General features: G+C 45.7%; 1 protein-coding gene across 2 annotated transcripts in view; it reads left to right on the forward strand.

Annotated features, from left to right (window-relative positions):
• The window catches only part of GOLGA1 (golgin A1), a 54229-nt gene that overhangs the window by 28778 nt on the left and 2525 nt on the right, over positions 1-22926 (forward strand). For both annotated transcript variants that reach the window (XM_068552734.1, XM_068552735.1), the window contains exons 13-22: positions 2247-2342; positions 3221-3370; positions 3932-4027; positions 16359-16448; positions 17266-17368; positions 17470-17630; positions 18005-18151; positions 21212-21271; positions 21838-22008; positions 22535-22621. In XM_068552734.1, the coding sequence (XP_068408835.1) occupies positions 2247-2342; positions 3221-3370; positions 3932-4027; positions 16359-16448; positions 17266-17368; positions 17470-17630; positions 18005-18151; positions 21212-21271; positions 21838-22008; positions 22535-22621 (1161 nt within the window). The remainder of the gene's footprint in view (positions 1-2246; positions 2343-3220; positions 3371-3931; positions 4028-16358; positions 16449-17265; positions 17369-17469; positions 17631-18004; positions 18152-21211; positions 21272-21837; positions 22009-22534; positions 22622-22926) is intronic.

A 22926-nucleotide genomic window follows, 5' to 3' on the forward strand; every position in this document is an offset into this window, starting at 1 on the left:
CAAGGTTTTTGTGTGGGCTTATACTTTCATTTCTCTTGGGTATATTCCTAGGATTAGAGTTGCTGGGTCATATAATAACTCTGTGCATAACCTTTTGAGGATCTGAATCTTTCTTGAGTTCTGCCTGCAAACTGGGACTTGCATAGATATTTACTGAACCCAGGAGTTCAAAAAGCTAGGTTTCACCATAAACAAGACAAAAAGACAACCCTCAGAATGGGAGAAAATATTTGCAAATGAAACAACAGACAAAAGATTAATCTCCAAAATATACAAACAGCTCGTGGAGCTCAATATCAAAAAAACAAACAATCCAATTAAAAAATGGGCGGAAGACCTAAATAGACATTTCACCAAGGAAGACATACAGATGGCCAAGAGGCCTATGAAAAGATGCTCAACATCACTAATTATTAGAGAAATGCAAATCAAAACTACAATGAGGTATCACCTCATGCTGGTCAGAGTGGCCATTATCAAAAAATCTACAAACAGTAAATGCTGGAGAGGGTGTGGAGAAAAGGGAACCCTCTTGCACTGTTGGTGTGAATGTAAATTGATACAGCCACTATGGAGAACAGTATGGAGGTTCCTTAAAAAACTAAAAATAGAACTACCATATGACCCAGCAATCCCACTACTAGGCATATACCCTGAGAAAACTGTAATTCAAAAAGAGACTTGTATCACAGTGTTCATTGCAGCACTATTTACAATAGCCAGGACACGGAACCAACCTAAATGTCCATCGACAGATGAATGGATAAAGAAGACGTGGCACATATATACAATGGAATATTAGCCATAAAAAGAAACGAAATTGAGTTATTTGTAGTGAGGTGGATGGACCTAGAGTCTGTCATACAGAGTGAAGTAAATCAGAAAGAGAAAAACAAATGCCGTATGCTAACGCATATATATGGAATCTTAAAAAAAAAAGGTACTGATGAACCTCGTTGCAGGGCAGGAATAAAGATGTAAACATAGGGAATGGACTTGAGGACATGGGGTGGGAGGGGGAAGATGGGGCAAAGTGAGAGTAGCATCGACAAATATACACTACTGAATATAAAGCAGTTAGCTAGTGGGAAGCAGCAGCCATAGCACAGGGAGATCAGCTTGGTGCTTTGCGGTGACCTAGAGGGATGGGATAGGGAGGATGGAAGGGAGGCTCAAGAGAGAGGGGATATGGGAACATGTGTATGCATATGGCTGATCCACTTTGGTGTACAACAGAAACTAACACAGTATTGTGAAGCAAGTATACTCCAATAAAGACCTATTTAAAAAATAAATAAATAAATAAAAGCTAGGTTTCAGTCGTGGCCCTACCACTAATAAAATTTGTGATCATGAGCAAGTAACATTACTATTCTTCTCTGTGGAAGTACTCACACCGTTCTCATGGGGTTGTTTCAGTTAAAACTTAAACATATGAACATACATGAGGAACCATGAGACCTAAAAATACTCTTTTTCTCGTTTGGTACCTACCTCTCCTTGACAAAGCTGCAACCTTCCATGAGCTTATGTTTTAATAATAAAGTTCCCCCAGGGCAAACCTTATTCAGCAAACAAGAAGACTTTAAAAGAGAAATTGGCAAAGTTAGCTTGAGTCAGATGAAAAGGCCATATTGAAGAGCCATGTGTAGCTCAGTGCTAGGCAGTGTGTCATCCTGTCCACTGTGCTGGCCTCGTGTCCTAGTGCAGTGCCAAGCACACAGTCAGACTGGATCAGTAATTGTGGGATGAGGGAAACCCAAGTTTGTATCATGAGCAGTAATCCCACTTCTGGGAATCTGTCCTAATCAAGTGATTCAAACCAGATCAACAATTTTTGCATGAAGATGTCAACTGCTGCATTATTTTATGTGCAAAATGGAAAACAGTAGGCAGAGGTTCAGGAGATTATGAAACATCCTTTTAAGGAAATAATCTAAGTTCTGAAGACTGCATGGAAACAGAAGGAAATTTGAGCAAGGAGGAAAAATACAAAGTTTTACTAGAATTGTATACGAAGTTGAAATAAAAGAAAGAAAGAAAAGTCATAAAAATAGCCTGTAAGAAACTATATTAAAATGATAGTGTTTTATAATGGTAGGCTTATGAGCATCTTTCTTTTTTTGTAAGTAAAAATTTTTCTTTAATGAACCTGTTTTATGATTTAAATAGATTTGATTTTAAAAGCCATTTTGTTGCTACTCAGCTTCTTTTGAATGAAAGGGTGCTTCTCTTTCCCCCCTCAGGTGAAAGAACTAGAGCAGAGCCTGCAGGCATCTGAGGAGAAGCTAAAACAGAGCAGTGACGTTGTGACAGCTCAGGAAGCTCAGATTCAGGAGCTTGTAAGTGGGTATTGTGACTGCTGTGTTCTAGGCCCTTGATGCTTTTTCCCTTTATTCCTTTGTAGGTCCACAAACTCACTCCCAAATTCTGGAATGGTATCTGGACCTGACCTTAGATACAGTTGTGGGCAAATAGGCAGCGCAGGTAGAGGGAGTCGGGACCTGCTAGAGGGTCTGAGTTACCCAGAGAGATAGTGACGGGCTAGACGGCCCAGCCTAGTTCTGGGACTGTTAGAGGTGGTGTCTCCACTGGCGGTCAAACCTCACCTTGCAGCCGGGGCTGTGGAGAACAGCTCCAGGCTCTGGGGAGAAGATGGCAAGGGCTTGGCCGGTAGTCACAGCGCCAGGTCAGGTATTGAGCTTGAAACTAGAGAAATAAAAACGGCATTTGTTGCCTGTTTGCCATGTCTGCTAAGTACTCTGCATGTATTTTCATTTAGTCCTTGCAACAGACCTAAGAGCCTGTACTGTTATCCTTTTTCTCCAGAGGAAGCAGGCTCAGAAAGGCGACCAGATCACTAGCCCAAGGTCTCCCACCTAGTAAATGGCTGAACCCACATGCTTCCTAGGTCAAAGCCCTTGTTCTTCATCACTGTGTTATGTGCCTCCCCAGGGAAAAGCCTCAGCCATAGAGGGCAGCACTGAGTAGAGTGAAGGAGGGCTGTGTCTTAGGACTGGCTGGTGCCCAGAGCTGTCCCCCAAGCACCAAGACCAATCCCAGATTCCAGCTCCTGAGCAGGCCAGGGGACCTCAGTGGCACCCAGGCTGGAGGTCAGGAAAGAGAGTTGTTTCTATTGGACACTCATCTTTGGGTCACTGAGGGACAGAATAAAGCCCCCGTTGTCACCACGAATAACTGTCCTCTGCTACCCCCTCAGGCCTCCGCAAACAAGGAGAGCAGCTGTGCGCAGCAGCAGGTCCTCGCTCTGGAGCAGCAGTGCACAGAGCAGATCCACACGCTGGAGGCCCAGCTCTCTGCCCTGGAGAGAGCTCGGGCGGCCGACCATGCGGCCGCGGAGTGGAAGGTGGTGAGTGAGGAAAGGAGAGGGGCCGGGCACGGGAGCACCACGTTCACCTGTGGCTAGGCTGCCAAGTTCTTTGATGGGAAGAAGACCAGCCCTCCTCTGAAGTAGGGAACCACTTTTTGGAACAGTTTTTATCTTTCAACAAAACACCTGCTCATGAGACTGGTTGTTAAAAGGCTGCTTTTTATAAAAACCCTGAACAAATGGGTTTTCTTTTTCCTTGGGCTGCACATGCACTTCCTGGTGCTTCCTGACCAGTCCCATCAGCTGCTTCCCGCTGCCTTTCTAAAATGTATACTGTTCATCCTTAATGGCCTCTCCCTTCCCTGGTCCCCCTCCTTGTTCCATAGTCTTCAGAATCAAGTGCCTTAGTTCTTCTTGTGAGGAGTGTGTCAGGTGACTCTCCCTTCCTGACTCCAATCCTCATTCTCATCTCCCACCCCTCCAGTGGCAACAAAAGGAAGGGGGGCATTTTTAAAGGTTCCATGTCAAAAAGATAGGACTGTGCTCCGGGGAAATATGGTAAAGACCTTTTCTTTTATACATACTTTTCTTAATTTGCAGAGAGAGCTGGAGCAAGAAAATGCAGGCCTTAAAGAAAGTAAGAATGAATGTGAACATTCTTTACAACATCACCAGCTTGAATTAAAGAAGCTGAAGGTATTTATCTAACTGAATCAGTTTCACAAAAGTATCATGTCTTTCATGCGTGTATTTGGAGTGGCCAAGTGAACGTTCTATACTTAGAGTAGAGAAGGAATGGAACTAGCATTTGTTCAAAGTTCTGCTAGGCGTTTGCAACAAATTGTCACCTCGTTAAGTCCTCTCAGTGATCAAGGACATAGGGAGAGTTGTGCTCATTTCGCACTTAATGTCGTCGAGGTTCTGAGTGTAAGTAATTTATCCAGGTTCCATAGTTAGAGGTGGTGCTGCTCTGACTTTTCACTCCACCACAGAGGCCCAGCCCTTCCTCTCTGTCCTTGTCAACAGCTGCCTGACAGTAATGCTGTCAAGGCACCACTGTCACTGATTTCCAGTGAGGCCAGTAAAGCAAGGCCTTAAAACATCACGAGGGCGTTATTTGTTTGTTTGTATCAGGGAGCAGGTACAGAAATGAAGAAAAAACAACCTGCTTTATTGTTTCCTGTTCCCTTCTGAGAACTTGGTGCTTTGATCAGATGCTGCCACCTTCATTCCCGGGACATAACTGGATTCAGGGGAAGGAGTCTGCCACTTTCTTATAGGCCTCCAGGCTCCCCTGTCCCCTTTCATAGCAGCCCTTAGATGATGGATCTTTGCAGGACTTGCCCAGCTGTGGTCATGACACAAAGATCTTATGGATCCTTTGGCAGAGATCTTCTCAGAGAACATGCATAGCTGAGGCCTGCACTGAGTCAGCTAACAGTAGTCTCTGCTAAGCTATGTAGGTGCTAGTGCAGTAGTGCCATATCATGGAAAGCATGGACTTTGGAGTCAAATATTTCTTCATGCATTCCTTCAACAAACATTTGAGTACCTGTAGGCCCGATTGTAGGTGCTGGGATGTGACAATGAGCAAAACAGACAAAATCTTTCCCCCTCCCCCAACCTGTGGAGCTTGTAACTAGAGACAGTAAACATTTTTTTTCTGAATTTTATTTTATTTATTTTTTATACAGCATGTTCTTATTAGTCATCAGTTTTATACACATCAGTGTATACATGTCAATCCCAATCTCCCAATTCATCACACCACCACCCCCACCTTGCCACTTTCCCCCCTTGGTGTCCATACGTTTGTTCTCTACATCTGTGTCTCTACTTCTGCCCTGCAAACTGGTTCATCTGTACCATTTTTCTAGGTTCCACACATATGCGTTAACATACGATATTTGTTTTTCTCTTTCTGACTTACTTCACTCTGTATGACAGTCTCTAGATCCTCCACGTCTCTACAAATGATCCAATTTTGTTCCTTTTTACGGCTGAGTAATATTCCATTGTATATTTACCACATCTTCTTTATCCATTCATCGAGACAGTAAACACTTGATAAATAGTTGTAAATGCTATGAAGACAATAAAGCACAGTAAAGGACAGAGAGGAGGGAGGAAAGGGCTCTTTTAAATATGGAGGCGAATACGGGAACCAGGATGGTGGAGTAGAAGGACATGCTCTCACTCCCTCTTGTGAGAACACCAGAATCACAAGTAGCTGCTGGACAATCATTGACAGGAAGACACTGGAACTCACCAAAAAAGATACCCCACATCCAAAGACAAAGGAGAAGCCACAGTGAGACGGTAGGAGGGGCGCAATCACAATAAAATCAAATCCCATAACTGCTGGGTGGGTGACTCACAGACTGGAGAACACTTATACCACAGAAGTCCACCCACTGGAGTGAAGGTTCTGAGCCCCACGTCAGGCTTCCCAACCTGGGGGTCAGGCAACGAGAGGAGGAATTCCTAGAGAATCAGACTTTGAAGCCTAGTGGGATTTGATTGCAGGACTTCGACAGGACTGGGGGAAACAGAGACTCCACTCTTGGAGGGCACACACAAAGTAGTGTGCACATCAGACCCAGGGGAAGGAGCAGTGACCCCAGGGGAGACTGAACCAGGCCTACCTGCTAGTGTTGGAGGGTCTCCTGCAGAGGCGGGGGGTGGCTGTGGCTCACCGTGGGGACAAGAACACTGGCAGCAGAAGTTCTGGGAAGTACTCCTTGGCATGAGCCCTCCCAGAGTCCACCATTAGCCCCACCAAAGAGCCGGGTAGGCTCCAGTGTTGGGTTGCCTCAGGCCAAACAACTAACAGGGAGGGAACCCAGCCCCACCCATCAGCAGTCAAGCGGATTAAAGTTTTACTGAGCTCTGCCCACCAGAGCAACAGTCAGCTCTACCCACCACCAGTCCCTCCCATCAGGAAACCTGCAGAAGCCTATTAGATAGCCTCATCCACCAGAGGGCAGACAGCAGAAACAAGAAGAACTACAGTCCTGCAGCCTGTGGAACAAAAACCACATTCACAGAAAGACAAGATGAAAAGGCAGAGGGCTATGTACCAGATGAAGGAACAAGATAAAACACCAGAAAAACAACTAAATGAAGTGGAGATAGGCAACCTTCCAGAAAAAGAATTCAGAATAATGCTAGTGAAGATGATCCAGGACCTCAGAAAAACAGTGGAGGCAAAGATCTAGAAGATGCAAGAAATGTTTAACAAAGATCTAGAAGAATTAAAGAACAAACAGAGATAAGCAATACAATAACTGAAATGAAAACTACACTAGAAGGAATCAATAGCAGAATAACTGAGGCAGAAGAATGGATAAGTGACCTGGAAGACAGAATGGTGGAGTTCACTGCTGCAGAACAGACTAAAGAAAAAAGAATGAAGAGAAATGAAGACAGCCTAAGAGACCTCTGGGACAACATTAAACGCAAACACGTTCGCATTATAGGGGTCCCAGAAGGAGAAGAGAGAGAGAAGGGACCAGAGAAAATATTTGAAGAGATTATAGTCGAAAACTTCCCTAACATGGGAAAGGAAATAACCACCCAAGTCCAGGAAGTGCAGCGAGTCCGTACAGGGTAAACCCAAGGAGAAACACACCGAGACACACAGTAATCAAATTGGCAAAAATTAAAGACAAAGAAAAATTATTGAAACCAGCAAGGGAAAAACGACAAATAACATACAAGGGAACTCCCATAAGGTTAACAGCTGATTTCTCAGCAGAAACTCTACAAGCCAGAAGGGAGTGACATGATATACTTAAAGTGATGAAAGGGAAGAACCTACAACGGAGATTACCTGGCAAGGATCTCATTCAGATTCGATGGAGAAATCAAAAGCTTTACAGGGCTTCCCTGGTGGCGCAGTGGTTGAGAGTCTGCCTGCCGATGCAGGGGACACGGGTTCGAGCCCTGGTCTGGGAGGATCCCACATGCTGCGGAGCAGTTGGGCCCGTGAGCCATAACTACTGAGCCTGTGCGTCTGGAGCCGTTCTCCGCAACGAGAGGCCGCGACAGTACGAGGCCTGCGCACCGCGATGAAGAGTGGCCCCCGCTCGCTGCAACTGGAGAAAGCCCTCGCACAGAAACGAGGACCCAACACAGCAAAAAATTAATTAATTAATTAATTAATTTTAAAAAGAAAGCTTTACAGACAAGCAAAAGCTAAGAGAATTCAGCACCACCAAACCAGCTCTACAACAAATGCTAAAGGAACTTCTCTAAGTGGGAAACACAAGAGAAGAAAAGGACCTACAAAAACAAACCCAAAACAATTAAGAAAATGGTCATAGGAACATACATATCAATAATTACCTGAAACATGAATGGATTAAATGCTCCAACCAAAAGACACAGGCTTGCTGAATGGATACAAAAACAAGACCCATCTATATGCTGTCTACAGGAGACCCACTTCAGACCTAGGGACACATACAGACTGAAAGTGAGGGGATGGAAAAAGATATTCCATGCAAATGGAAATCAAAAGAAAGCTGGAGTAGCAATACTCATATCAGATAAAATAGATTTTAAAATAAAGAATGTTACAAGAGACAAGGAAGGACACTACCTAATGATCAAGGGATCAATCCAAGAAGAAGATACAACAATTATAAATATATATGCACCCGACATAGGAGCACCTCAATACATAAGGCAACTGCTAACAGCTGTAAAAGAGGAAATCGACAGTAACACAATAATAGTGGGAGACTTTAACACCTCACTAACACCAATGGACAGATCATCCAAAATGAAAATAAATAAGGAAACAGAAGCTTTAAATGACACAACAGACCAGATTTAATTGCTATTTATAGGACATTCCATCCTAAAACAGCAGATTACACTTTCTTCTTAAGTGCACACGGAACATTCTCCAGGATAGATCACATCTTGGGTCACAAATCAAGCCTCAGTAAATTTAAGAAAATTAAAATCATATCAAGCATCTTTTCTGACCACAATGCTATGAGATTAGAAATGAATTGCAGGGGAAAAAACGTAAAAAACACAAACACATGGAGGCTAAACAATACGTTACTAAATAACCAAGAGATCACTGAAGAAATCAAAGAGGAAATCAAAAAATACCTAGAGACAAATGACAATGAAAACACGACAATCCAAAAGCTATGGGATGCAGCAAAAGCAGTTCTAAGAGGGAAGTTTATAGCTATACAAGCCTACCTCAAGAAACAAGAAAAATCTCAAACAATCTAACCTTACACCTAAAGGAACTAGAGAAAGAAGAACAAACAAAACCCAAAGTTAGCAGAAGGAAAGAAATCATCAAGATCAGAGCAAAAATAAATGAAATAGAAACAAAGAAAACAATAGCAAAGATCAATAAAACTAAAAGCTGGTTCTTTGAGAAGATAAACAAAATTGATAAACCATTAGCAAGACTCATCAAGAAAAAGAGGGAGAGGACTCAAATCAATAAAATTAGAAATGAAAAAGGAGAATTTACAACAGGCACTGCAGAAATACAAGGCATCCTAAGAGACTACTACCAGCAACTCTATGCCAATAAAATGGACAACCTGGAAGAAATGGACAAATTCTTAGGAAGGTATAACCTTCCAGGACTGAACCAGGAAGAAACAAAATATGAACAGACCAATCACAAGTAATGAAATTGAAACTGTGATTAAAAATCTTCCAACAAACAAAAGTCCAGGACCAGATGGCTTCACAGGTGAATTCTATCAAACATTTAGAGAAGAGCTAACACCCATCCTTCTCAAACTCTTCCAAAAAATTGCAGAGGAAGGAACACTCCCAAACTCATTCTATGAGGCCACCATCACCCTGATACCAGAACCAGACAAAGATACTACAAAACAAGAAAATTACAGACCAATATCACTGATGAATATACATGCAAAAATCCTCAACAAAATACTAGCAAACAGAATCCAACAACACATTAAAAGGATCATACACCATGATCAAGTGGGATTTATCCCAGGGATGCAAGGATTCTTCAGTGTACGCAAATCAATCAATCAATGTGATACACCATATTAACAAATTGAAGAATAAAAACCATATGATCATCTCAATAGATGCAGAAAAAGCTTTTGACAAAATTCAACACCCATTTATGATAAAAACTCTCCAGAAAGTGGGCATAGAGGGAACCTACCTCAACATAATAGAGGCCATATACGACAAACCCACAGCAAACATCATTTTCAATGGTGAAAAACTGAAAGCATTTCCTCTAAGATCAGGAACAAGACCAGGATGTCCACTCTCACCACTATTATTCAACATAGTTTTGGAAGTTCTAGCCACGGCAATCAGAGAAGAAAAAGAAATAAAAGAAATACAAATTGGAAAAGAAGAAGTAAAAGTGTCACTGTTTGCAGATGACATGATACTATACATAGAGAATCCTAAAGATGCCACCAGAAAACTACTAGAGCTAATCAATGAATTTGGTAAAGTTGCAGGATACAAAATTAATGCACAGAAATCTCTTGTATTCCTATACACTAATGATGAAAAATCTGAAAGAGAAATTAAGGAAACACTCCCATTTACCATTGCAGCAAAAAGAATAAAATACCTAGGAATAAACCCACCTAGGGAGACAAAAGACCTGTATGCAGAAAACTATAAGACACTGATGAAAGAAATTAAAGATGATACCAACAGATGGAGAGATATACCATGCTCTTGGATTGGAAGAATCAGTATTGTGAAAATGACTCTACTACCCAAAGCAATCTACAGATTCAATGCAATCCCTATCAAATTACCAATGGCATTTTTTACGGAACTAGAGCAAAAAATCTTAAAATTTGTATGGAGGCACAAAAGACCCCGAATAGCCAAAGCAATCTTGAGGGAAAAAAATGGAGCTGGAGGAATCAGACTCCCTGACTTCAGACTATACTACAAAGCTACAGTAATCAAGACAACATGGTACTGGCACAAAAACAGAAACATAGATCAATGGAACAAGATAGAAAGCCCAGAGGTAAACCCACGCACCTATGGTCAACTAAACTATGACAAAGGAGGCAAGGATATACAATGGAGAAAAGACCATCTCTTCTACAAGTGGTGCTGGGAAAACTGGACAGCTACATGTAAAAGAATGAAATAAGAGCACTCCCTAACACCATACAGAAAAATAAAATCCAAATGGATTAGAGACCTAAATGTAAGACCGGACACTATAAAACTCTTAGAGGAAAACATAGGAAGAACACTCTTTGACATAAATCACAGAAAGATCTTTTTTGATCCACCTCCTAGAGTAATGGAAATAAGAACAATAATAAACAAATGGGACCTAATGAAACTTCAAAGCTTTTGCACAGCAAAGGAGACCATAAACAAGATGAAAAGACAACCCTCAGAATGGGAGAAAATATTTGCAAACGAATCAACGGACAAAGGATTAATCTCCAAGATATATAAACAGCTCATGCAGCTCAATTTAAAAAAAAACAAACAACCCAATCCAAAACTGGGCAGAAGACCTAAATAGACATTTCTCCAAAGAAGACATACAGATGGCCAAGAAGCACATGAAAAGCTGCTCAACGTCACTAATTATTAGAGAAATGCAAATCAAAACTATAGTGAGGTATTACCTCACACCAGTTAGAATGGGCTTCATCAGAAAATCTACAAACAACAAATGTCTGCCCTCTTGCACTGTTGGTGGGAATGTAAATTGATACAAGCACTGTGGAGAACAGTATGGAGGTTCCTTAAAAAACTAAAAATAGAATTACCATATGATCCAGCAATCCCACTACTGGGCATATACCTAGAGAAAACCACAATTCAAAAAGACACATGCACCCCAATGTTCACTGCAGCAGTATTTACAATAGCCAGGTCATGGAAGCAACCTAAATGCCCATCGACAGACAAATGGATAAAGAAGATGTGGTACATATATACAATGGAATATTACTCAGCCATAAAAAGAAACGAAATTGGGTCACTTGTTGAGACGTGGATGGATCTAGAGACTGTCATACAGAGTGAAGTAAGTCAGAAAGAGAAAAACAAATATCGTATATTAACGCATGTATGTGGAACCTAGAAAAATGGTACAGATGAACTGGTTTGCAGGGCAGAAATAGAGACACAGATGTAGAGAACAAGCGTATGCACACCAAGGGGGGAAAGCCGCGGTTGTGGGGGGGGTGCTGTGATGAATTGGGTGATTGGGATTGACCTGTATACACTGATGTGTATAAAATTGATGACTAATAAGAACCTGCTGTATAAAAAAATTAAAATAAAAAATTAAATATATATATATATGGCGGCGAGGGAGGGTGTCACTGAGATTTGAGCAAAAGGTCTGAATAACGAGAAGGGGACAGCAATGCGGTTGTTTGGGGAAGGAATATTCCAGACAGAAGAAATAGCAAAGAGAAACACCCTCAGGCAGAAAAAAGCTTGGTTTGTTCAGAGAACAGCACAAAGGACGCTGTAGCTGCCACTCAGTGGGCTGGGGGAGAGCGGTGGATGATAGAAGGTCATTGGGGAAGCAGTTGGAGGTTTTAAGCAGAGGAGTGACGTGAGAAGTTTTGTAGTAAAAGGATTACTCTGGCTGTATGTGGAGACTATTCTGTAAAGGAGGCAAGTACAGAAGCAGGAAGACCTTTTAGGAGGCTCAGATATTACCATGCATACTCCATTTAAGGATATAAAAGACAAAATTGAACATTTCAGCAGAGATTTGGAAATTATAATAGAAGACAGTAGTTTGAAAAGGAATCTAATTAGGGTTTCCCTGGTGGCGCAGTGGTTAAGAATCCACCTGCCAATGTAGGGGACACGGGTTCGATCCCTGATCCGGGAAGATCCCACATGCCGAGGAGCAACTAAGCCCATGCACCACAGCTACTGAGCCTGCGCTCTAGAGCCCACAAGCCACAACTACTGAAGCCCATGTGCCACAACTGCTGAGCCCACGTGCCACAACTGCTGAGCCCACGTGCCACAACTGCTGAATCCTGCGTGCCTAGAGCCCATGCTCTGCAACAAGAGAAGCCACCACAATGAGAAGCCCGCACACTGCAACGAAGAGTAGCCCCCGCTTGCCGCAACTAGAGAAAGCCTGCATGCAGCAGCAAAGACCCAATGCAGCCAAAAATAAATAAAATAAATAAATTTAAAAAAAAAAAGAAAAGGAATCAAATTAGAATTCCAAAACTGAAAAATGCAGTAGCTGAAAGTAAAAATGCAGATTACAAAAGGGCATGAGGAAACTTTTTTGGGGTAATGGATATTTTCACTATTTTTATTTTGGTGATGGTTTCAGCATAATTCATCAGTTGCATACTTTAAATATGTGCAGTTTATTATTCGCCAATTATACTTCAGTAAAGCTGTTTAAAAAACAGTGAATGAGCTTAACAGCAGATTAGAATTAAAGAGAGAAGTAGTGAAATGGAAGAAAGGGCAGAATAAAATGCAGAAAAGAGATGATAATAAGACATACAGGGTACTGTGAGAAGTTTTATCATGTGTCAGTGGAAGCCCAGAGGAAATGAAAAAATAAGACAGAAGCAATCATTAAAGAGATAATGGCTGAGAATTTTTCAAAATGATGAAAGCTCTCAAGTCACAGGTACAGGTATAAGAATCCTTATAAATCCAAACAGGATAAATTTTAAAATCCATACCCAGACACAGCATTGTAGTAGCACTAAAGAAAACCAATAAAACACAAAGAATTAGGCACTAACAGACTTGCACTAAAGGAAGTACTAAAGAGCATCTTTCAGGTGAAGGAAAATTCTAGATGGAAGTACGGAAGATGTAGAGGGAAGAATGGAGGGCAGTGATTATTGCAAGTATGTGCACAAGAAGAAACAGAAAATCTGCCCCACAGCATGTGATTCACGGTCCAGTCAGGAGAGAGGAACTACCCTAGTTATTTGAATGAGAATTTGTGTTCTAATGTAAAGTTTTTAATCCAGCACTGAAACAGTTAAAAGATACCATGAAGGTAGCAACTGCAGGACACAGCTTCCAACCCTAGGACTAAGGGAACAAAGTGAAGATGTTGGAATTATTTAGGAATTAAGAAGAGGAGCCCCACAGATTTGAAACTCAGACCTGTGAGGAGGGGGCTCTGTACAGTTGGTGCTGGTGTGTTTGTTGGGGGATAGGGCAGTGAAAGAATTCAGCCGCAAGTGTCGGGAAGACTGCAGAGTAGATGCAGCTGCTGCTTTGGGAAAAAATTGCAGCTGCCAGGGCCAAGCATCATTGCTCACAGAAACTGGAAGCTGACGGAAAGGAGCAAGTCTTTCTCCCTCCTCCTGCCTTCCAGTCTCCCTGGAGCTCCCCCTGTTGGCAGAGATGAGTATGTATATGAATATGGAGCCCGACCGGGAGAAATAGGGTTTGCAGATCACCAGGCACAGCATCACAAAGCAGAATATGAAAGGGTGGGTGTGGGCTGAGGCAATAACTTAAAAACCAGCACACACAGGCTATTTAGAAGTGTGGTTAATTTTCAAACGTTTGAGCGAATTTTCTCAATATCTTGGATTTCTAGTTTAATACCATTATGGTCAGATAATATTCTAAATGATTTCAGTTCTTTGATATTTATTTAGACTTGTTTTATGACTCAGCCTATAGTACAGGTTTGTTTAGACTTGTTTATAGACCCAGCCTATCTTGGTAAATATTTCAGTGCACTTGAAAAGAATATATATTCTGCTAGTAGGGAGAGCATTCTATAAATGCTAACTAGATCAAGTTTGTTAATATATTGTTCAAATCTTCTGTAGGTCTTCTATTTTTTTTTTTTTTTTTTCTTTTTTGGTATATTTGTTCCATCACTTACTGAGAGGGGTGCTAGATCTTCAGCTATGATCATGGATTTGTCTCTTTCTCCCTTTAGTTCTGTCAGTCTTTGCTTCTGGTATTTTGAAGCACTATTTTTAGGTGCACACTTTTTGTTTGTTTGTTTGTTTGGATCCATAGTTTTCAAAACAGCCCTCTGGGGAAATCATTCCCAGGTGCAGAGGGCTGTGCTCGTGGGTAGCCTGCTGGCTTCTGCAGTGAACCTGAGCTATGCTGGTCAGTCTCAAATCCTGGATCGTGTGTGGCTCTGTGGCAATAGCTGAGACTCTAGAACCACGTAGACTCAGTTCTGGGTGTCACCCTGGCCCCTCACTAGCTGATTCTTGAGGGAATCCAGTTTCCTTTTTTCAAACTGAAGATGATAACCCTTGACCTCAAGAGGATTACCCTGGGGATCAAGCATGACCATGGCTGAAAAGTACCAAGTACAGTTCCTGGCATGCTTCCTGCCTTCTCGCTCACAGCCTGCCTCCTGTCCTCTCAAGACATCAGCAGTCATAGCGTCTCTTCTAAACTTCCCCAGAAAAGGCTCCTGTGGAGGCACGACATTCCTGTCACCCGCCCCACCTGGGCTTGCAGGGCCAGGGTTTCATAACTCCACTCAGCCTGAAATCTCTTGCTCCTTCTCCTGTACCAACAGAGCTTCTCCCGATGAAGGGGATTGTCTGGGGTAGTTCAAGGTCCCACTGTCAGCCTCTTGAGTTCCTGCACCAATTTTCCTTGTCTACTAGAGGTGGACTCACGGAAGGTCAATTCTGACAGCTCCCCAGTAGGAGCCAGAATGGCACTGGCCATGAGGCTGACGTCTCCATCCATTAACCCACCTGGACTGGTGTAAGTGGAAAAGGAGATATCGTAGGAGGAGTTGAGTAGTTCACTGAACCAGAAAGACTTGTCCGACTGCAACCTGGGGCCTCAGATCTCTTCTCTGCCTGCGTCATGCTGTCTCTTGCCCTGTCAGTCACCCAACTCATCTTTGCTTTTCTCGATGATGTAGACTGTGTCCTAGAGGTTGGGAGGACATCACCTCAGCAGCTCCAAGCTGGTATCATTCCAACTTAGCAACCCCAGGGGAAAGAGGGCATCTCCCTCTCAGCTTCACCATATAAAAAAGGATTCTGATATAAAAAGGGATTTGATTGGTTCATCTTGGGTGACAGAGCCATCCTTTGGGCAAATCACGTTGGCCAAGGGGATGAGTAACTGTGATTGGCCAGGCCCGAATCACATGCTTATTCTCGTAGCCACAGAATGGGGACATCATTATTGGTAGCCCTACCAGAAGCATGTAGAATTTTGGGGTGGAAGTGGGGAATAGCAGTGATGAGGCTCTTACATCCCCGCCAAAAGGGGTGATTCTGGGTAGACATAAACAGCAGACGTCCCTGACCAGTGTGCAGGCACCTGAGAAGTCATATTATTCATCTGGGGGTTGATCAGCAAGCCCGGCGTCAGCCTCAGGGAAGAGGACTGACGTGTTTGTCAGGAGGCAGTCCCTGTGCTCTGGTGGGGGGACGCAGTGGGGCAGCCCTGCTTGTGGTAGAAAAGACTGGGTGGTAGAGTGTAGCAGCCAAAGGCTTGGCTCAGCTCAGACTCTGGCTTAAAACGTGGCCATGCCACTTACTAGCTCTAGGACCTCAGGCAATTATTTAACCTTTCAGAGCCTCAGTTTTCTCTCCTGTAATATGGATGATTTTGATGAATTTGTGACATTTCCTGTATTAAAATTCAGTAATTGCTTATTATCATTTCTGTAACCAGATTGCTCCAGTCTGCTACTCCATTCACGTCAGCCTGAGTCTTCTTGTTCTGTGTTGATTTCATTAGACCACCTCTTTGAGTCTAGGTCCCCTAGCCTTTGGCCTGAGTACTAGCTGGTGTGTTTATGGGACGACCGACCTTCCACTGTGTGCCTGTTCCCAGAGATTGGTAGGTTGTCCACAGGAATAGTTCTCAGAGGCAAACAGAAGGCAGTGCAGCGAAAGAGTAGCCTGGGAACCTTGGGAAGCAGGAAACACGTTCGTCTGGCCCTGCAAGACGGCCCTCCCTCTGTGGGCGTCATGTGAAGTGTGCAGCTAAAAAAAGGTGAACTGAGGTTCTGGACTCAATCTCCTACCCATTTTCTGGATTGTAGGAAGAATGGAGCCAAAGAGAAATTGTGAGTGTGGCAATGGCTCAAGCCCTGGAGGAGGTGCGGAAGCAAAGGGAAGAGTTCCAGCAACAGGTAGGCCCCCTGTGATGCCTCCACCTCAGTCCCAGGCAGTACCAACCTACCTCCCGGTCTGTCCAGGGCAGAGGGTGGACACGGGTCTCAGGAGTGTCGTCAGCTGCTTGATTGCCCTGACATCTCTAGGAAGGTGGGAGAAAGATGTTAGAAAGAAACCTTCACCCCATAGGATGGCCTTTTAAAATTTCGATAGTTAATGTGATAAACATCACCTGGGGAAAAGTCCATAACCAGGTACTACTGGGCTCTAATTCTGTGAGGTGGGCCACCACCGGCTGCAGGCCCCAGAGACCACGTACAGTTGAGCTCTCAGCAGCAAGGGTGGGAAAAGCCTTCCTCTGAGGACAGACCCAAGAGTCAGGCCCCAGATCTAGGTAACTGGCTCTAGGTCTTTGTTCGGTCCTTAACAGATCTGTCTGAGTTGCCTCTGAAAAGACCCTATGATAATCACACCTTCAAGAATATGATAATGAGGTCATATGTATCAAATGCTGGGCACGTCACAGGCCCTCAGGATGTGGAAGTTACGGTTTTGACAGCTTGTAGGAAGGCTGGGCAAAATGGCCATGTCTCTGGTAGGCCCACTACAGGCCAGAGGGGCAGTGAGGGTGATTGCCCCTGTGCAGGGCCCCTGCCGAGGAGAACTGATCTGTGCATGTTTATAGGAGCAGAGGTTAGCTTGGGGAATGTTCTAGGCTGTGGCCTTCAGGGAGGGATTCATGGAGGACCCTGGGTAGTGGAAAAGTGGAGACTCCTTTAGGGAAGATGGGATTATTGCTACCAACCTTCTCTCGCGTTGGTTTTTCTCTCCGAGGCTGCTAACCTGATCGCCATAGAAGGTGAGAAGGAGCAGAGTCTGCAGGAAAAAACTGAAGTGATTCTCCAGAAAGAGCAGGAGATTCTCCAGCTGAAGAAAGGTGAGGAGTGTGCCGAGGCTGGGCCTCTTCACCTGTTCTCGCCCGGACCCCTGCCCGGAGGTGGCCCAGTCACGGCGCTCACCCCCCTCTGCCCGGCCTAGGTCACGACTCTGCCCTGCTGCAGATGCGCCAGCTGCAGAGTGAGCTGGAGGCCCTGAGGGGCCTGAGGGCCGAGGAGTCGGAGGCAGCCGCCGCGCAGGAGGACCTGCTGAGGCTGCGGGGCCAGGAGCAGGGCGCCGTGCTCTCGGTCAGCGAGCCTCACGTAAGTCCCGCCTGAGCCGCCGCCTGGGGCTGGTGGAGGCGGCGCTGGGCAGCCACCTCCCTGTGCCTCCGCTTCCTCTTCAAGGGGGGGGGGGCCTCACCGCGAGGGGTTGTGCGTGTTGAGGAGCCCATCTGATGTGACGACACCTGTCAGCGTTCAGGTGCTGAAGCCCTTCCTTCCCAGCAGGCTCCTTGCATGGAAAGTTAATTGTCCCCCCAGCAGGCTCTGTGACGGGGTCGCCATAGTTTAAGTCTGGTTCCTGGCCAGCTGCCTGGTGGAGCACATCAGTCGTCACCTTTGGAACGAGTCTGGCCCCCTTCCCTAGGGATCTGTGGCTTCGCTTGACCATGTCCTGTGCTGCCACCACCCTGTAGGTGACCTCGAGGGCCGGGCAGGACCCCACGTACCAGCTTCCAGCTGCAGAGGGGATACCAAATGGTGAGATGGGGACCGCCATGGATCTAGGGCAGCTACAGAAGGAAAAGCAGGACTTGGAGCAGCAACTTCTAGAGAAAAATAAGGTGAGGATGCTCTTTACCTCAGCTATTTATGTCCCTTTCCCTGTCCTTGTGCCTAAAACCATCCAGTCCGTTCTTCAAGAGTCGTGCTGATGCCCCTGGGCCCCTCTTGGGGGAGGTGTTACCTCTTCCACCACAAGGGCTTCTTCCTGGTTCTCCTCTTCTGCTTACCTCCTGCACGGCCCTCTTCCTTCCACACTCACGCAGTCTCCTCCCCGACCCCCCACCGGAGATGGTATCCGGAGTATTAGAGCTGGAACAGTGGCAGGTCTCAGTGTCCCCAGCCCCCTCTGCCATCGCCAGCTAGGCCCTATGACCAGTCACCTTACCTCTGCACTTTTTTCTACAGCTGTGAAATGAGAGCGGTGATACCTGCCTTTCAGTGGTTTTGTGGGGGGGAGGTTGGGGGATGAAATGAAACTGTTTGTTAGCTTCCTGTAAATTTTCTGGTATTTGATAGAGGCTTAATAAATGTCATGATTCCACCAACCCCGCCTGGCCTCTGCACCTGTAAATGCAGGGTCTCGTTTGAGCCTCGTTTTTAAAATGTACTGTGAAGTTAAATGTGCTGGCTAGTCAGCGCTCTGGCCTGAAATTCCGCCCCCAAATTGTGTGATTGCTCTTTAACAAAGGAGAAAGGTGGTCATTCTTTCTCTCCCCTCACCCCCGCCCGTCTCCCCCTTTCACACACACACACACACACACACACACACACACACACACACACACACACACACACACACACACACACACACACACACACACACACACACACACACACACACACACACACACACACACACAGGCTCTTAATCTCTTATCATGAAGTATAAAATATAGAAGAGTGCACACTGTGTGTCCCTGGGTCCAGCCCTTGGACAGCTTCTCCAAATCACACTCACATCCTTGGCGATCTCCCCCATCCTGTGTGCTGCTGGCACCACATCCATACCTCAAATCCAGATGGCTCCTGTGAACTCTAGACTCCTGTATCTACCCTATTTCTCTATGTCAGTGTCTGAAAGGCCCCTGAAATTTAAAACATCCAGAACCAGACTTCAGACTGACCACGCTCTCTAGCATCTACTGCCATCTTTCCTATCTCAGTAAATGGCAAAAACCTTGGAGTCATCCTTGGCCCCTTTGTTTCTTTCACAACCAACATCCAAATCATTAGGGAATCCATTTGGCTCTCCCTTCAAACTGTACGCGGAATGAGCTGCCTCTCATCCCTGCCACTGCTACCACCGGAGACCAGGTGACCATCCTATCTTCCCTAGAGGATGGTGTTGGGCTTCTAATTGGTTTCCCTGTCACTTGTCTGTTCCGGCCCTCTGATGACTCTCTGTCCCCGTAAAAGCCAAAGTCCTTGCAGTGGCCCACAAAGCCTATGTGGTCTGGCTCCTTACTGCCCCCTTCCCCGCACCCTCTGCTCTCCCCCAGCATTCCCTCTCAGCCACAGTGGCCTTGCCTTTCTGTGAATATCAAGCATCCTCCCGCCTCAGGGCCTTTGCACTTGCTGAGCCTTCTGTCTGGAAGATCCTTCTGCCAATTACCCTCACTTCCTTTATGGTGTCATTTTGTCAGTGAGGCCTTCCTGCTACCGTGCCAGCCCTCACCAACAGAACTCCCGGTCCCCTCACCTTGCTCTTTTTTCTCCAGGCCTCTTAATACCTTCTGATACACTGTATATTTGCTTATTGACACTGTTCACTCCTGAGGGCAGACATTTTTTCTTTTTTTTTTTTCCCTGCTGTTTCTGCAGCCCCTAGGCTGGTGTAGAGACTCAGTATTCATTGGATAAATTAATGAATGAGTCAAAACCTAGAAAATCAAGTAACATAAACTAGCAAACGTACTTTTGGGGGAATGCCCAGCCTCACGGTCAAGCAGAGAATACAAATTGGAACGAAACATTACCATTTTGTCAGTGGGGTGTTGCAGGCAGTGTGACAGGAGCTTGAGGCGCTTTCCCAGCCCTCTCGTCCCCAGGGGGCCGTGGCCATACCGCTCTTGAGGCAACAAAGCTTATTACAGCTTTGTTTGAAAATGGAAGCTCAGGGAGTTCCCTGGCGGTCCAGTGGTTAGGACTTGGCGCTTGCTCTGCCATGGCCTCGGGTTCAATCCCTGGTCGGGGAACTCAGATCCCGCAAGCCATGCAGTGTGGCCAAAAAAAAGGCAACTCAGCTACACAAGAAGACGTGGGGCATCCCCTAGAGTTACTGTCACATTAGAAGTTGTAATTAGCAAAACTGTAAAGCTGTGGAAACTCTGATAAATGAAAACTACTATTCAGAATTCTAGCTGCTCAGTGCAAGAATGGTGGCGTGGACTAGAGGTCCACAGTAGAAACTCACTTGATAAGTTGTGAGATTTTGGAGACATTTTTATTGAAAATGTTTTCCCTGTAATGTCGATTACACATTAAATTTTTTCATTGGGAAAACAGTTCAGCCTTTCTGGTGGTTAATGGAATGTGTAATAAATTATATTTAAGGCCCATAATACTAATTAAGCTCACTAAAAATAAATAAGGAAAATAAAGAAATAAAAGACATAAAACCCATTGTTGGTGGGTTGTGCCGAAAACACACGATCTTTAATACTGTTCAAAGTAAGCGTTAAAAATTATTATGGTATTTCAGGAGATCAGTGGTAATGATGAGAATCCTAAATTTTGGCCCAAGTATCCTACTGGGGGATGATGGCACATAAACATCGTTCTGAAGGGCAGAATATACTGTGCAGAGGCATTTCCAGCTACGCCGCCTGTGGAGGCGAGCGCCAGAAGCGGCCCTAAGGCCCCAGGCGGGGAGGGGTGGGACAGCACTGCGGCAGCGGCGGGGCCTGGAGAGCAGGGCTGTGCACAGCAGCAGCACGTGAGGGAGAGGCCGAGGCGGCAGGTGTGGCAGCTCAAGCTCCTCAGGAGATGAAGCAGGGGCTTCTGGCAGGTGTATGGGGACCCAAGGGGTTGTCTGTCTGCTCTGTGGTCCTTTGCGCTCTAAAGATGCTGAAACGTGCATTTAATGAATGGCCTTTTGTGGGGGTGGGGCTTTGCCTCAGACCATAAAGCAGATGCAGCAGAGGATGCTGGAACTCAAGAAGACTCTGCAGAAGGAACTGGTGAGTGTCCCCCCCTTGTCCCCACTGCCCATGCCCTCCTGCCTCTGTGCTCCTCCTGCCTGATGACACTCCCCTCCCCCCAGGGGACTGCAAGAGGTCTCTGGGAAGTCAGGCTGGTGGGACAGTGGCCCTGCCACCTTGAACGTCCTTCTGGAAAGTGGCTCTGTGACCCCCGGCACGAGCCCTCTTTCTCTGAGCCTGTGTGTTGTCTGAGAGGTCAGTGAGGTGACGTGTGGCTGTGTGTGAATGGCAGAGGCCAGGCCCAGACGTGGGAGAGCGGCGCCTCTGCCCTGGCTGGGTGCTCACTGCCCCAGGAGACGAGTCCTGACACGGGTAAAGGAAATGCCTGAACTTCCCCACATACCTCTCTCCCTCCTCTCAGCCAGCACCCTACCTTCTTCAGGTGCTGGTGCTTCCTTCCCAGATGGGGGCCCTTTTCGCCCTACTCTGTGCAGGGTGTGGCAGAGAACTGCAGGTGATCACAGCCAGGGCCAAGTGAATCTCCCCTGTGATTTTCAAACCTGTCTTGAAGGGTTCAATGTAATATCTTTCCATTGGTTTTTCAGAAAATCAGACCCGATAACGAGCTTTTTGAAGTCCGGGAGAAGCCTGGGCCTGAAATGCCGAACATGGCCCCTTCTGTCACGAATAACGCTGACCTGACTGATGCCCGCGAGATCAACTTCGAGTACCTCAAACATGTGGTTTTAAAATTCATGTCCTGTCGCGAATCTGAGGTAAAGGGCTTTTGAGTTGCCCTTTGGGTACTGAGTTCCACCCCAGGGCCTGGTTCATTTGTCCGAGCCCAGCCTGGCTTCCCACCAAATCCATTTCTTTCTTTCTGTCCCCCATGCCGCTTTGACCACCAACGTGAGCACTCAGTCATTTCTCCAGCGGGCACTGACCTGCTGGTTGAGCAGCAAGCAGGGGGCGCCGAGTAGGGAACTGGCTCCTGGGAGGAGATGTGGGTCGGATGCTGAGGCCAGAGTCCAGGGAACTGAATCCGCCCAGCAGTCCTGCCTCCTGCCGAAGAGCGGGTAGCTGCGGTGGTTGTCCTGGTGGTCTCGCCAGTCCCCGAAGTAAAAGGTGGGGGAGGAAAAGAACCAGCAGACCTCAGAATGCCCACCTCCACCCTCTACGTGGTCCTTGCTGACCAAGTCCGGAGCGCACAGGAGGAGCAGGACCAGGAGATGCTGCCATTTAGCCCCCTGACCGCCTGCTAACTGACCGAGGCCCATGGCAGCAAACCTTGCTTTGTTTCAGGCTTTTCATCTTATAAAAGCTGTGTCAGTGTTGCTGAACTTTTCACAAGAGGAGGAGAACATGCTCAAAGAAACCCTGGAGTATAAGGTAGCGTTTCCTGGTCGTCTGTCCACCTTCCAAAAAATGTAGTCAGTCATCCCAACCCTGGCGTATGAGACCAGCCCACAGCTGCATCATTAGCTTGGAAGGTGCTTTTGGTTGATGAACTGGAGTCGGGTAGGATTTACCAAGGACATGCTTTGTGCCCGCAGGTCTCTGCTGTACTTGACTAACAGGGCCTTGTGTTCTTCTCCAGAGCACTTTCATTGGTATCACCTCATCAACAGCCCCAGGTCTGGCCAGCACCCAGACTTTTCTCAAAAATGAAAAATATTCAAAAAGTACCTGCATAA

The sequence above is a fragment of the Eschrichtius robustus genome, chromosome 10, assembly GCF_028021215.1.
Source record: "Eschrichtius robustus isolate mEscRob2 chromosome 10, mEscRob2.pri, whole genome shotgun sequence".
NCBI classification, from domain to species: domain Eukaryota; kingdom Metazoa; phylum Chordata; class Mammalia; order Artiodactyla; family Eschrichtiidae; genus Eschrichtius; species Eschrichtius robustus.